Source organism: Sceloporus occidentalis, unplaced genomic scaffold (genome assembly GCF_023333645.1).
Source record: "Sceloporus occidentalis isolate IW3139 unplaced genomic scaffold, rSceOcc1.0.p SCAF_1, whole genome shotgun sequence".
Taxonomy (NCBI): Eukaryota; Metazoa; Chordata; class Lepidosauria; order Squamata; family Phrynosomatidae; genus Sceloporus; species Sceloporus occidentalis.
In genome coordinates this window covers 143,562,584-143,576,793 of record NW_028316981.1, presented here as the reverse complement: position 1 = coordinate 143,576,793, position 14,210 = coordinate 143,562,584, and the positions used below count along the sequence as shown (strand labels likewise).

Below are 14,210 nucleotides of genomic sequence, written 5' to 3'. Positions count from 1 at the left end.
CAAAGTGAGAGCTACTTTGAAGGGGAATGACTTTGCACTCAGAACCAAACTGATGCCCACAGTCCACATATGCCAGTGATTTTAGAGTTTAATAGTCCTCTGCATGGCTGTATTGTAGTCTGACCTGGAAAATAAAGTTTATGTGTTTTCCATGAATCTATGCCTCCTCCTCTCAGGCTTGTGGGATCAAGTTTTTAATTTTGTTTCTTAAGAAATTCTGGATTTACATAATTGCACTAATGCACTTGTCTGAGATGTCTGAAATGTCTAAGAAGCAAACTATGCATGACATGAGAGTTCGGTGATTGGTATTTTGCCAGCTACTTATAGAACAGAGGAAGGAGCTGGGAGGCTAATAGCAGAAATGGATGGTGGGAACCTTACCCCAGACAACAAGCTCAGCAGATGCCTCATCGACTCCACGTGAGTTGGTGGCCAGGCAAGTGTAGCTTCCTGCATCCGAGATCCGTGCTGGGCTGATCAGAAGGCTTCCTGACTCCAGCAGTGTAAAACGAGGAAGTTGCACTGAACCACTGGCCAGGATTCGTTCACCTTTTAAGAGAAAGAGACAGACTACATTGTTTGGCCCCCAGTAACAGGTGATGTCTTCCCAGTAGCTTCTGCCTAAACAACACTCTTCATCGCCACCTCTATAAAATAAAACAGGAAACTTGGTCAAAAGATGAAGAAACTGACTTTTGGAAAGGGTTTCTTTTTCATATGCTCTCATAAATTCCAACTATTCCCATGTCTTTAGAAATTCAGAGGCCATATGGGAAAACAGTCAGTTCCACATCATAACACAAACACTTTGATTTAGCTTTCTTTGTAGCTGGGGATGGACAGGTAAGCCAGGATGAAGGAATCTCGGCATCCTTTTGTGAAGCCAAGCATTGGTATAACAGAGACTTAGGTCAAGTTTGATATGCATTGGGATCAGGGGAACACGGCTGAACTTGTGGTCAGTTCAGAGTCATCACATTCTCTGATTCCTGAGGCTTCCAACTAGGTATCATCTTTACTGGTTCTGTTCCAAATAAATGCTCATTTCTAGAATTTTATGTGGGGCTGCTTCCCTCCATCTGGCTTTTAAAAAGCAGCCCTTGAAAGCCCATCAAAGGAAAGGAAACCCAGTGGCAACCCTTTGTGAAGGGCTGAGTTTGGCTCCTGATAGAGTATCAAGGGTCTATGAGGGAACAATGTATAGGTGAATTGGAAAAGGCCACAGGCCTTATAACTGTGGCAGACTGAACCAAACTCATGATCACTGTTACTGTCTCACTTGATCTCCACACCAATGATTTGCTAAGGCAACTGGTGCCTTTAAACATGAGGAGTGGAAAACAAATGGTCTGGGACAAGCCATGAATAACCCTTCAGGAATTTTTAAATCAAGAACTGCTGTCCTATCAGGTAGTTCAAAGACTGAATTCCTCCTCCTCATGCTCTGACTATGGTATATAAAGGTAAGAGTTGGGACATGGGTCACAGATGACTACCATTGCCTGATATTGCCTCCACTAAAGGAGAGTCTTTCTGGTACCTTAACAACAGTTCTTCCAATGTTTTGAAGTTTAGTCATCACTCCTTTGTCCTCATGTTTCTGTTTCCTTCTTCTTACACCACAAATCAATCATTCTGGAAAGAACTCCTCAAGATAAATCTACAGCTCCCAGGTAGAATGAATTATTTTTGGTTGTGGAACTAGGAGATTACTTTTAGTCGTGTAGCTAGTCCAGTTTATCAGCATGGCATTGATAAAAGGCAACATGAGTTCACTGCTTCAAAGGGCAGTCTGTAGCCTTGCCCAATGGACTGGATTACAACATTCATCATCCTCAACCACCATGTTGCCTGTGTTAGTGGCCCTGATGGAAACTATAGTCCAAGATATCTAGAGGGTGTCAGCTTAAAGAATACACTGTATTATAGTCTATATTATCGCAGAAGCATTGAAAATATACAGTTGCCTTATACTATGCCAGACTATGCTGTTGCCCAGTATTTTTCTTCCTGATTGTCAGAGCCTCAGACCATGGTCTCTCTTATCACTTGCTATGTGAGATCTTTTTTTAAAAAAATATCAGGAGTGCCATGGATTGAGTCTGGTACCTTCTGCATTCAAGGCATGTACTCTGCCCTTTGAAGAGATCTTACTTCCATGCCCGGCTGCTACAAATAAAATAAAATAAAATAAAATAAAAAAATAAATAATAAAAAAGAAGCTTTTTTATTATTTAAAGGAATAGTTTCCCAACTCACCATTACCTTTCTGCCAGGTGATAGCTGGCCTGGGAGCCCCCGAAGTCTCACAGCTGAGCACTACTGCCATTCCATCAATCACTGTACTGTCCATAGGTCCTTTGGTTATGTTGGGGGCAATGCCTGTTGTAGGAGGAGACACACACAAAAAAAATACCCGTGGGGGGATGGCATTTGAGATTGGCAAAGAACCCACCCATGTTGAAGAAAACATAGGCCTGTTACAGACAGCCAAAATAAAGCTGCTTCAAGTCACAGTGGAGGTATGGTGTTTCAATGATGCATGCGTCCTAAGAGTCCAGAAGCCACACCAAAGCCACGCTCCTGTCCTTAGGGCTGGAGCGTGGCTTTGGTGTGACTTCTGGACTCTTAGGACGCATGCATCATTGAAACACCATGCCTCCACTGTGACTCAAAGCAGCTTTATTTTGGCTGTCTGTAACAGGCCATAAAAACAATCATTGGGAAGAAGCCTCCCCAAAAGATCACAGATCAGGCAGGGTCCCCTAGTTGCAACGTATACTGTGCTGTGCCCTCCCCCAACTCCAAATGGACCTGTACTCTGGAGAATCATCTCATAATGAACACCATTTTTTTCTTCCTGGAGCAAACATAAAACCTCCTGTTGATCAAGCTCCTGAAGAATGCTTCTGATTTGGCCCTCTTCCTACTTTGCAGCCTGTTGCCAACATGGCAATCATAAACCATGATACACTACAGGATAACTATAATCTAGACTTATGGAGCCTATAGCTCCACTCTGGTTTCTGCAACACCTCTGGTCTTCCCCACTCACCTACATCCTCTCACAGGCCAGCACTACCTAATAGTAGGCCCCACAAATAATTCTAAGAGACAAACCCAGCAAAATTATCTTTTCTATTTTTCCCACATTTGAGTTTTGTGAATGGTAGCTGTGATCAAAACTGAAAGGAAAACAAAACTCCCACCCTTCTTTGTTGCTTTTAAAAGCAAAGCATAAGCAAGCCACTTGCTGAAAACGTACTGGTTACAGCCAGGTATGTGGAGGACTGCACCTCGCCAGCAGCATTGCGGGCAAAACACTGGAACATGCCCGTGTCATCTGGCACTAATCCACTGATCTGTAGGCTCCCATTGGCAAGGAGCTGGAAACGAGCAAGCTTCTCCACACCAAGTAGCACTGCATCCTTGTACCAGAACATCCGGGGAGGAGGCACACCTGCAATGCAAAGTGTATTTTTTTATTGTAAGTTTTGGTACATTGTAAACCAATTTGAACTAGCTGAAATATCAAAAGGAAAAGAAAAGAAAGCCTGATCAGGAATGGTTTCTCTGTCTGTCTAATCAATCAGTCAATCAATCTTTCTGTCAGTGGTGTCACTAAGGGGATGTGTAAGTAACACCATCAGAGGCCCCTTCCCTAGAAAGAAAGGGGGAACGCTTCTTGGAATGCTATTTTCCTTGGGGGGGGGGAATGATGAGGAAGGTGAAGAAATTGACTTTTCTTTTTGCTCCCTTCTTCTGCAGTCTCTCCCTTCCAATCTGTTTGGCTCCTTTCTGCCATAGTCTTCTGGAAGGGGTGAGCTGTTTGCAGTGACTTCCTCTTTCCTTGAGGGTGGAAATCTTTTGTAATTACAGTTGTAAATTTTGTAATAAAAAAACCTGTTCTTGCTGTCTCAGCTGGGTGGAGGTGGAGACACCAGCAGCAGGGTGCGGGGTTCCTCAGGGTGAGACCCACCTCTCTATTTGTACTTCCAACCCAGGAAGTTCATGGGCTGACACAATGAATAGTTGCACTGGGCGACACCAACTTTAGTGACATCACTGTATCTGTAATCTATCCAGCTATTTATCTGTGGTATTTATGCATCATCTCTTGACCCACAGTGGGTTAAAATGCTTTAAAAAATTTAAATAGATAGATAGATAGATAGATAGATAGATAGATAGATAGATAGTACACTCTAGATCTCTCTAAAATTGTTCTAAACCCAGAGAAACAGTTAAAAAACAGCCAGAACAGGCACATCTAATTTTAAGATTCAAAGTCAACTGAAACAGCCCAAGCTTCATTGCCCACCAGAAAGTCAGAAGGGATAGAGTCAGCCTGACCTCACTCCAGCAGAGGTTTCGCAGTTGGGGTACTGCTAAAAAGTGGAAGGGAAATGGAAGATAATTATTTTTCAGACTATGTGCAGTTCACTTGTGAATGTTAACTTTTGTGCAGCCCTGCCTCCTAAATGGATTTTATATGACTGGACACCTACAACCCTCTACACTTTTTAGACTAAGCACCAGACCCAGAAAATGCATCTTTTAGAATTGGTTTGAATTCCATTTATATGACACTGGAGCCTGAAAAGCCATAGGGGCAATGGATAGCTATGGTAAATCAAACAGGATGGATTTGCAATTGAAACCAGAAGTTGTAATGTCACTTCCATTTTCATTTTCCGTTATTATTCAGCCTTTGTGTGTACATGCAAGGGTTGGGTAGTTAGGGAGTGAGGGAGCAAAATTCTTGCACTTTGTTGTGGTTTTGGACCTCTTCTGGTAACAAATAGCCACAAATGGCATAGAAATGTTTGAAATTTTGGAAGGCCTGGGAACTTGCAGAGAGATCCTGACTGGGATAGTGGTGGTACAGAAGGCTGTGGAAAAGGAATTTAGGGTTGCATACAGGCTGCGAGTGCACTTTGTTCACCCCTGTTTTAATGAATTTTATTTCTTTCCAATTCCAAAGGAAGAATTTTTTTATTTTTCCATACTTTAAGTATCTTCAGAGGTCTTTCTTAGTATCTCACTCTTTTATTGCTACTTTTACTCTGCTGGTTGCTTTAATGTATACTCACTAACTTTTTATATTGCAAAGCATTCTGGAAATTATCCATTGAAGGGCAGTACATGCAAATTTATAAAATAAATATGTAAGTAAATAACAAATAAATAAAATGCATTTTGACTCCTCCGCAATATCCTTTGGGAAGTCAGCAAGGCTGGTCAGGCTATTCTTAGAAAATGTCTCCTGTGTTCTTAAGCTCAGGCCTGTATCTTGCAATTTTAAGTTCACTGTTTCTTTCCTAAGATACTCTGCTCCCTTCAGAAAGAGCACAGAGGCTGACATCATTTCAGCTGCTGTGAATGGTGTTGCAATCCACTACTGGGATCCTTGTCTTAGTCTGTCTGTAGACTAAGGCATATGTCAGTATGTCACACTTATTTTGTTCAGAGCATTTCTTCAAGGTTATCTTTGCAGCTTGACAGGGGTAGAAATTTGCTTATCTTTTATGTGCAAGTTTTTTCCTTAAAATGTTGTAAAAGGCAGAGAAGAATGTAAAAAGGTTGGGAAGGGTAATCTGCAACTCCTCATTATGTTGAAATCTCCAGGATGTAATTCTTATGGAAATTTGCACATTCTAATTGTTGTACTTCTCACACAGCAGGCGTTAGAACTGCAAGGATTACGTTCCCACTCTTGAAGGTGAATTGAGCAGGAAGACCCCTAATAACATGACAAGTTAGAAAAAAATTACCTTTGGCCTGGCATGGAATCTGTACCACCTTCTCCATCTCAGCTGTGATGTGTCTCTCTGGTTCCTTAGTGAACTGGGGTGGCTCTGTAAGAGAGACAGACATGGGACAGGGCAAACCTCCTTCATTTCAAAGTATTAACAGGACTTGTTCTTGCATGAGAAAATGCCATAGCTCAGGGGCAAAGCCCTTCCTTTGAATGTGGAAGGTTGCCACTTCAATCCTTGGAATGTTTGAGCAAAGATATCAGGTAGACGGTGATGGAATGACTGCCTGTCTGAGGTCAGTTGTCAATCAGGAGAGACTGTATGGACCTATGGTCTTTCAAGTTGACTTTGAATTATGCCAACCCTATTATGCAGTTTTCTTAGCAAGATTTATTCAAAGAAGGCTTGCCATTGCCTCCCTCTTAGGCTAAGAATGTGTGACTTGTCTAAGGTCATGCAGTAGGTTTCCATGGCTGAGCGGAGATTTAAACCCTAGTCTCCCAGAGTCGTAATCCAACACTCAAACCACACTAGCTCCAGATGTTTACCCAAGTATTTTATTGATCCCTCTCAATCCCAATGTGTTTGTGTTTGTACTAAGTACCTTTCTCTATGAGAGCTAAATACCCGAAAGGCATCAGATCCCTGTCTGGTCTTGGAATCTAAGCAGGGTCAGATCTTGGATGGGAAACTGCCAATGAATCCAAGGTACTGCAGCTGTTTCTTAGAGGAAGGAACTGGCAAAACCATGTCTGAGTATTTCTTGACTAAGAAAACCCTATGAAATTCATGAGGTTGCCATAAATTGGCAGGTGACCTGAAGGCACATTCACACACATCTTTCCCTAGAAATCTAACAGTGCCTAAGGTCAGGCCTACCACAATGACCTTCTTCATTCAATTAGCAGATGGGGTTGTATCTACACTGTAGAAATAAGAAGATTTGACATGACTTTAACTGCTATATCTCCAGTCTACAGAATCCTGGGATTTGTAGTTTGGTGAGACACCAGTACTCTTTGGTAGCGAAAGCTAAAGACCTTACAAAACTAAAAATCCCAGGATTCCATAGGATGGAGCTACAGTACTTAAAGTGGTGTCAAACTGTATTATTTCTACAGTTTAGATACACACAGGGAAAGAAAATGAGTGTGTCTTCTTATACCAGCAGCTGGTGGAGAGATGGGCTGTGATTCTGCTTGCCTGCTTAATGGGGCAGCCCCATTCCCTTCCACGACCCATTGGCTTCTTGCCCTCCTTACCCAGCACAGAGAGGTAGGCTCCTCGAACCACAGAAGGGACACTGCTACTGCGCAGCACTGCCTCACACTCATAGTAGCCACTGTCACTCAGTGAGGGGTTGAGAATGGTCAGGCGTCGGTTGTAGTCGCTGATGCCCGAGGACACTGGAACCCCACCTTTCTTCCAGATGATGTGCAGCTTGATGAGGGGCCTGGTTAGCAGAGAAACCTGTGAGAGGTGGGGCCAGTGTCATCGCATAACAAACAAGACCCAAAATATCTCTCCACAGTTCAAGGGAAATTCACAGCCAATATCCCAGTTCAGGTGCAAAGGTATGTGTGTACCCATACCAGTCCTTTAAGAGTGAGTGGGGGCTGGGAGATTACACTTTTTATATGGTTGCAAAATGTCAAGACATGACATTGGTGCCATTGGGGGAGAGCACCTCTCTTTCATTTGAGTCTTTGGTTGCTCTAAAACAGGATTCAATTTCCCAAGCAGATTGCTTGGTGTGAACTGATCTATGAAGATTATTGCACTGCGTTCTGAGAACGTTCTCATCACGTGATGAGAACGGAACGCATTTGAGTATACCGCACGTATGTGTTCCAGTCGGGTTCTCAGAACGTTTAAATGTGTTCCAAATGTGTTCCAGGAGGGTACAGATTGAATGTGTTCCCAGAGAGCTGAAACGTGATGAGAACGTTCCAACAGAGGTGTGTGCGGTATTCTTATCTGTTCTCAAATCTGTTCTCTCATTCCTCCGTCTCCTGATTGGCTGAAAGAATGACAGGCAGGGAGGGAGGCAGGCAGGTGAGCGACTGCAGTGAGGGAAGGTGCGTGTGTGTGAGGGGGGAAAGAAGGAGGGAGGGAAGGGAGGAAAGCTGGGACAAGTGAGAGAAGAGGAAAGAAGGGAAAGAGAGAGAAAGAGAGAGGGAAACAGGGGGGCCAGAGCAGAGAGCAAGAGGGAGAGGGTCTGGCTGCTTCTGCAGGGGCCTCTAGTGTCATGTCCAGCGGGGCTCCTGTGCTGGCAGCCTGCAGGAGGCAAGGATGGCAGGGATGCCCAGGACCTTCTCCTCCTTCCCTCCAGGAAGGAACCCACAAAAGCTCCTCTGTTTGGAGCAACACACAAAAGCAAGCAAACAACTCCCAGAATTCCATAGCAAAGAGCCAGACAAGAATTAAAGCGGGGAGGGAAGCTCACAGGCCCCACCTGGAATATTGTGTCCAGTTCTGGGCACCACAATTCAAAAAGGACATTGAGAAACTGGAGCGTGTCCAAAGGAGGGCGACTAAAATGGTGAAAGGTCTGGAAACCATGCCCTACAAGGAACGACTTAGGGAGCTGGGGATGTTTAGCCTGGAGAAGAGAAGATTAAGAGGTGATATGATAGCCCTGTTTAAATATTTGAAGGGATGTCACATTGATGAGGGAGCAAGCTTGTTTTCTGCTGCTCCAGAGACTAGGACCCGGAGCAATGGATGCAAGCTCCAGGAAAAGAGATCCCACTTCAATATTAGGAGGAACTTCCTGAGAGTATGGGCTGTTTGACAGTGGAACACACTATTTCCTCAGAGTGTAGTGGAGTCTCCTTCCTTGGAGGTCTTTAAGCAGAGGCTGGATGGCCATCTGTTGGGGATGCTTTGATTGTGATTTCCTGCATGGCAGAATGGGGTTGGACTGGATGGCCCTTGTGGTCTCTTCCAACTCTATGATTCTATGATTCTATGAAGGCACACATTACATGCGCACACACACAGGAGGCAAAAGGGTGACAAGCAGCCAAAATGGGGAATTGGGATGACAGCAGAGGACTCTTCTTTTCTAACCGGTTTAAAGAGCTGCTATGGCTGCCGGGGCTCTGCCATTGGCCCAGTCCCTCCCTGGCAACTTGCTTTCCTTTGGCTTGAAGAGACCTGCATGGAGCTCCTCCTTCTTCCCAGCCTTGCAAAGGAGGTTTGGGATGTAACTTGCAAGGCTCATCTCTCCCCATTTCTCTTTCTCCCTGCCTTCCTCCCGATCCCTCCTTCTTCCCTCCCTTCCCTCCCTCGTCCTTTCCCCCCTCTCTCTCTCACACACACCCCTTCCCTCACTGCAGTCGCTCGCCTGCCTGCTTCCCTGCCTCCCTGCCTGTCATTCTTTCAGCCAATCAGGAGACGGAGGCGGCCTTGGTGGAATATGTTCTCGGAACGGTTTCAGGAATCGCTGTGCGGTAAAATGCAGTTCTGATCACGTTCTGATCACGTTCTAGTTTACTAATGCAGTAATATCTGTTCCAGGAACGTTCTCATCACGTGATGATACGGAACGTTCTCAGAACGCAGTGCGATAATCTCCTATGTGTCCCAGAAACATTAGAATCACTAAAGCGTGGTGACTACCATTTCAATGGGGTGTTGAATCCACTCTGGAGTTTAGTCAAAACTTTAAAGGAAGAATAAAAGCCAATGAACCAATCTGGGGGATAAGATTAAGCACCTTAGATAGTGCCTTTAAATTCTGGACTTAAATCCAAAGCTGATTCACTACTCCACAAACATGGAAGTCAACAGATGCTCCTGAGTGGCCTAAAACTCATCATTTCCCTATTCATCTTAATCCCAGAGAGCATTCCAAATTCTTTAAACTCGTTCATAACTATCTCTATGCTTTCCAGTGGGTCTTCCAACATTATTACCAGATCATCTGCATATGCACGAATCTTATATTCGTGTCCTTTTTCTTTAGTACCCCTTATTTTCACATTGTCTCTAATGGAATTGTTCAGAACCCCCAATATAAGTATAAATAGCAAAGGGGATAGGGAACATCCCTGTTTGGTTCCCTTCTCAACCGAGATCTGATTCGTTTTTTGTCCATTTATTATTATTTGCACTTTCTGGCTAGCGTATAACTGTTTAATGCTTGATAAGCATTTTACACCCATTCCCATATTTTCCAACACTTGTATCATAAATTTCCATCTCATACTGTCGAATACTTTCGACAGTATAAAACTCATCATTTCCCAGAGCATAGCTTTGCAACCATAAACTACAGCCCACTTCTGGAGGAGTCCATGGGATAGGACATATTATAGGCTTGATGCTCCATAGAAGAGTAAGTTTGAAGCTGATTATGAGACCACCTTCAAAGTTTTAGCATCTGAACCTTGCAGTTGCACACAGTTGCAGAACATGGCAGTCAGATGGAGACTTACCTTGCATTGGCGACACACTCAAGGGTCACTTCTGAAGTGCCAGACACCACACTGGTGTTTCGTGGTGGGATAATGATGGTTGGTGCAATGGGATCAGCTGGGCCACCGACATCTGAGGAAAAATAAATTGATATTGATACCAGGTGCAACTTCATGTATGAAATGCAGCATTCACAGGCAGTAGGAGTATGCTTCTCCCTCTCTGCAGGACTGAGGATAAATGAGAAGCACCAGGCTGTCTCTTGCAATGTGGATGCTAACAATTGGTGCAAGCAGCAGCCATTAAGCAAATTTTGGGATTCAAATGTTAAGAGATGATTTTTCCTCCATTTGCCAAGCCTTATGATTTCTTCTGAACGTTTTCACTCTAAGATTTCAGGCTCTGTGTAGGCTTTTGGATAGCCATGATGCAAGTTACATTAGGGTTTATTAGGTTATTATAACCATCACACCTGGAACCAGTGCCATGCTAGACTCCCAGACTCACAACATCCACATTAGCCATGTGACAGCCAGAGCTCAGAAAACTTACTTTTGGGACAGCAATCTCCAGAATCTTGGCTGGGGAATTCTGGGAACTATAGTTGAAGAAAACATTAATTTTTGCAAGCTTTTGTGTTGGCGTAAACACACTGATCCTCCCTTATTTGAGTGAAATTCAACAGTTAATTTTCATGAGCAGAACTGCTTCCATTAACAAAAGTTGAAAGGTGAGCTCACCAGAGTATATTTCTGAGGGGTGCAGGGGGCCACAGTGGAGTGGAGAGAAGTCGAAAGCTCACTGTACAAGCAAACATTTGCTTGTGCCTTTTGCTCTTCTATACCCAAAGCCATTCTTACATGCCACCTCTTTAATACCTCCCAGGCCCTTATCACCCGATGGTTTTTGCAACTCTAGTCCGAAGCCACTCCTGGCCCAACTATGCGAATTCACATTATAATGTGATAGATTATCACACGTGATTGCTTTCTATGGGGAGTCATTCTAAGGCTGATCCTAAATCAGTCCAGGGTCACTCTTGATGTAGGTGAATTCAGTGAACTAGCGAATTCACAAATCTTTTTCCAAGGTCAATTCGAATCCAGTTTGAATTGGTATTGGTGTGGAATGCAACTTTGCTTTGGTTCTGGTAACCCCCCCCCCCCAACCTTCAAGGTTCCACATTTTCCATGATGCGGCACTGCAATTTTGCTCCATTTGCTTCCGGTACTCCTTCAAGAATGAAGGACACATTGGGAAGTGGCAGGGAGGGATGGCTGACATGGAGGACACATTCAGAGGAAGCAGGGAGGGATGGAGGGATGGATGACATGGAGGACACATTCAGATGTGGCTGTGAGGGATGGCTGACATGGAGGACACATTCGGAGGAATCAGGGAGGAATGTAGGGAAGGCTGACACAGAGAACACATTCAGAGAAAGCAGGGAGGGATGAAGGGAAGGCTGACACAGAGGACACATTCAGATGTGGCTGTGAGGGATGGCTGACATGGAGGATACGTTCAGATGTGGGCATGAGGGAAGGCTAACACGGAGGACACATTCAGATGTGGGCGTGAGGGAAGGTTGACGCAGAGGACACATTCAGAGGTGGCTGTGAGGGAAGGCTGACACAGAGGACACATTCAGATGTGGTTGTAAGGGAAGGCTGACACGAAGGACACATTTGGATGTGGCTGTATGTATACTTGAGACCACACATGGTGGGAGTTGTGGGCATTGCTAAAATGTTGAAATAGAGTAAATAGAGTAAAAAATAGAATAAAATAGCCATCCCTTCAGACTTCCAATTTTCACGTGTGACAAAGTCCCCAGTACACCTAATAGCACTGACACACTTATTAATGGTTGCAGAACCCCAGTTTTTAAATTTAAGTATGGAATGACTGATGAAATATCAGAGGAAGCTGATGAATATGGTGAGGAGATGGGGCTTTACTGCCCTGTTCCTGGTTAGCTGAAGCAGAATGAGTTTTACTCTGCAAATAATAAAAGCAGCAGAATAAAAATCATGTGATTTGAAATGCCTGCCCCAATCTGTGTTCTCACTATCTGCTTCTCCCTGCTGGGACAAAACCTGCACTATTTTCCCTCCTTCTCTCTCTATATAGTATGAGTCCAGTCGTATCATTAGGCCCAAATTACTCAGCCAACAGGTTATGAAGAGGGCCAAGAATTACATCTGCTTGGGCTTGCCCACCAATTCCTGCCATTTATCTGCCCATCTCCCACCAAGCTCCCCATTCTCTTGTCTTTCTGTTGTGCTCGCGATCTCTCAGCCCCACTTCACACTTTTACTTCCTTGACAAGAGACACAGGAACATCCCTCTCCTTAATCAGGCCCCCATTCTAATGGATGAAACGAGAACACACGCAATATAATTTGATCTCCTTCCTAAGCCTCTCCTATTTCAAGCACTGCTCCAAGGCAATTTTTGATTCACTTCTCCCATAAAGCCAATGAAAATTGAAGTAGCACCTTGGAATGAGGGTAGACTTTCAGCAGAGACCCTCTTGCCCACATGGAGACTGGAATTCATTCCAAATCTTCCAACAAATCAACAAGATGGAGGTGTCTTGGAGTGGTGTTACTTAAAGTGGTTATCCATGGACTGATGCTACGCTGTTAGCTATTGGCTACTAGTCTGTGGTCAATTTCCAGGGAAGAAAAAAACAGTTGTAGCCAATGGACAAAATAGGGTGTTTCTTCCTGGCACATTGGGGAGAAAATCCTGCCAGTCCCCCACATTACACATCTTAAGAAATACTGCCTTAGACAATAGGGTGCTATCCTGCTCTACATACCTTCACAGATTCAAAGCTCTTAGAAGATCCAATACCCACCATGAAATTCTACAGAGCTCTGCTACCTGCTCCTCCCACAGCAAATGGCATCCAAGAGGAAAGAAGAGAAAGAAGGGAAGCAGCAGCAAGAACAGGATAAGAGCATAAAGTAAAATAATTGCAGTGATAAACCCTGCACCCCTCCCTCCATGGCTGGGCTGGAATTGCAAGGCTGCTGATATAGCTGAATCCATAAAGGTATGCACTATGGTGTTTATTACACACCAAGGTACAACACTCCAGATTAATGGGGAAAAGAAGGGGGAGGGGAATATAAAGCCAAGTCCAGGAGATATAAAACAGCTGTGAAGTAAACATAATCTGCAGGGACTAAGGCTGATTCATGTGGATTCCATGTGTGTTGGGAATATTCCTTCAGAGTAAAGATTTGATTACTAATGTTGCCTCCATAGCATTCTTCCTGTGCTTGGTGCTGTGACTGAAATGGTATGGGGAGTAGGGGATGGGGGCCTGACCCAATGTGATGTAATTAGAACCCCAGAGCTCTTGTAGCTCCAGCCTAAAGTGTCTAAATAAATTTGGAGCCAGCAAAAATGTTTAGTCAGCACCAGCTGAGGCTATGCCAGAGATTTACTGCAAATTAAATTTGGGTGCGAGCAAGGAAGACCAACTGAAAAGCCAGATGCGAAGAGATGCTAGAGATGCTGGGCTTTAGGGACATTCTGGTCTCCAAGAAAAACAACCAGGGTATTAGCTACACCTTCAGCCCATCTCACACTCCGATATGGCTCTTCAGGCTTACATAATTCTTACTAGGTTGGCATCCTGACACTTCATGATCTCCACTGTATTTATTCACAGGGCCTTAACAGTCTTTACAGCAACAGACCAATGAGATAGCAAGGGGCTCAGGTTGCAATCCCATTACCTGGAAGTAATCCCTACTGAATGCTGTGGGACTTTCTTCAGAGTAAACATTCATAGCTTCTATTGCTAAGTGGGTTGCTGAAGCAGGCAGTGACTCAATTATCCAGAACAGAGGTGGGGGGATATGTGGCCCTCTAGATATTGTTGGTCTGTAACTCTTATCAGCAATAGCGAGCACAATGAAAATGCAGTCCAAAAATGTCTTAATGGCCACATGTTGCCTACCCTGGTCTACAATGACTGTAAGCTGCCTCCACCTTAGAAACAGGATT

General features: G+C 44.1%; 1 protein-coding gene across 4 annotated transcripts in view; it reads right to left on the bottom strand.

The window, feature by feature from the left end:
• LOC149322348 (protein sidekick-2) overlaps nt 1–14,210 on the bottom strand; it is a 418,672-nt gene that overhangs the window by 77,232 nt on the left and 327,230 nt on the right. For 2 of the 4 annotated variants that reach the window (XM_089540122.1, XM_089540139.1), the window contains exons 6-11: nt 10,205–10,316; nt 7,025–7,215; nt 5,778–5,861; nt 3,269–3,463; nt 2,263–2,385; nt 385–552 (exon numbers count right to left, since the gene is read on the bottom strand). In XM_089540122.1, coding sequence (XP_089396248.1) covers nt 385–552; nt 2,263–2,385; nt 3,269–3,463; nt 5,778–5,861; nt 7,025–7,215; nt 10,205–10,316 — 873 coding nt within the window. The remainder of the gene's footprint in view (nt 1–384; nt 553–2,262; nt 2,386–3,268; nt 3,464–5,777; nt 5,862–7,024; nt 7,216–10,204; nt 10,317–14,210) is intronic. The other 2 variants (XM_089540131.1, XM_089540148.1) reach the window with 1 other exon arrangement.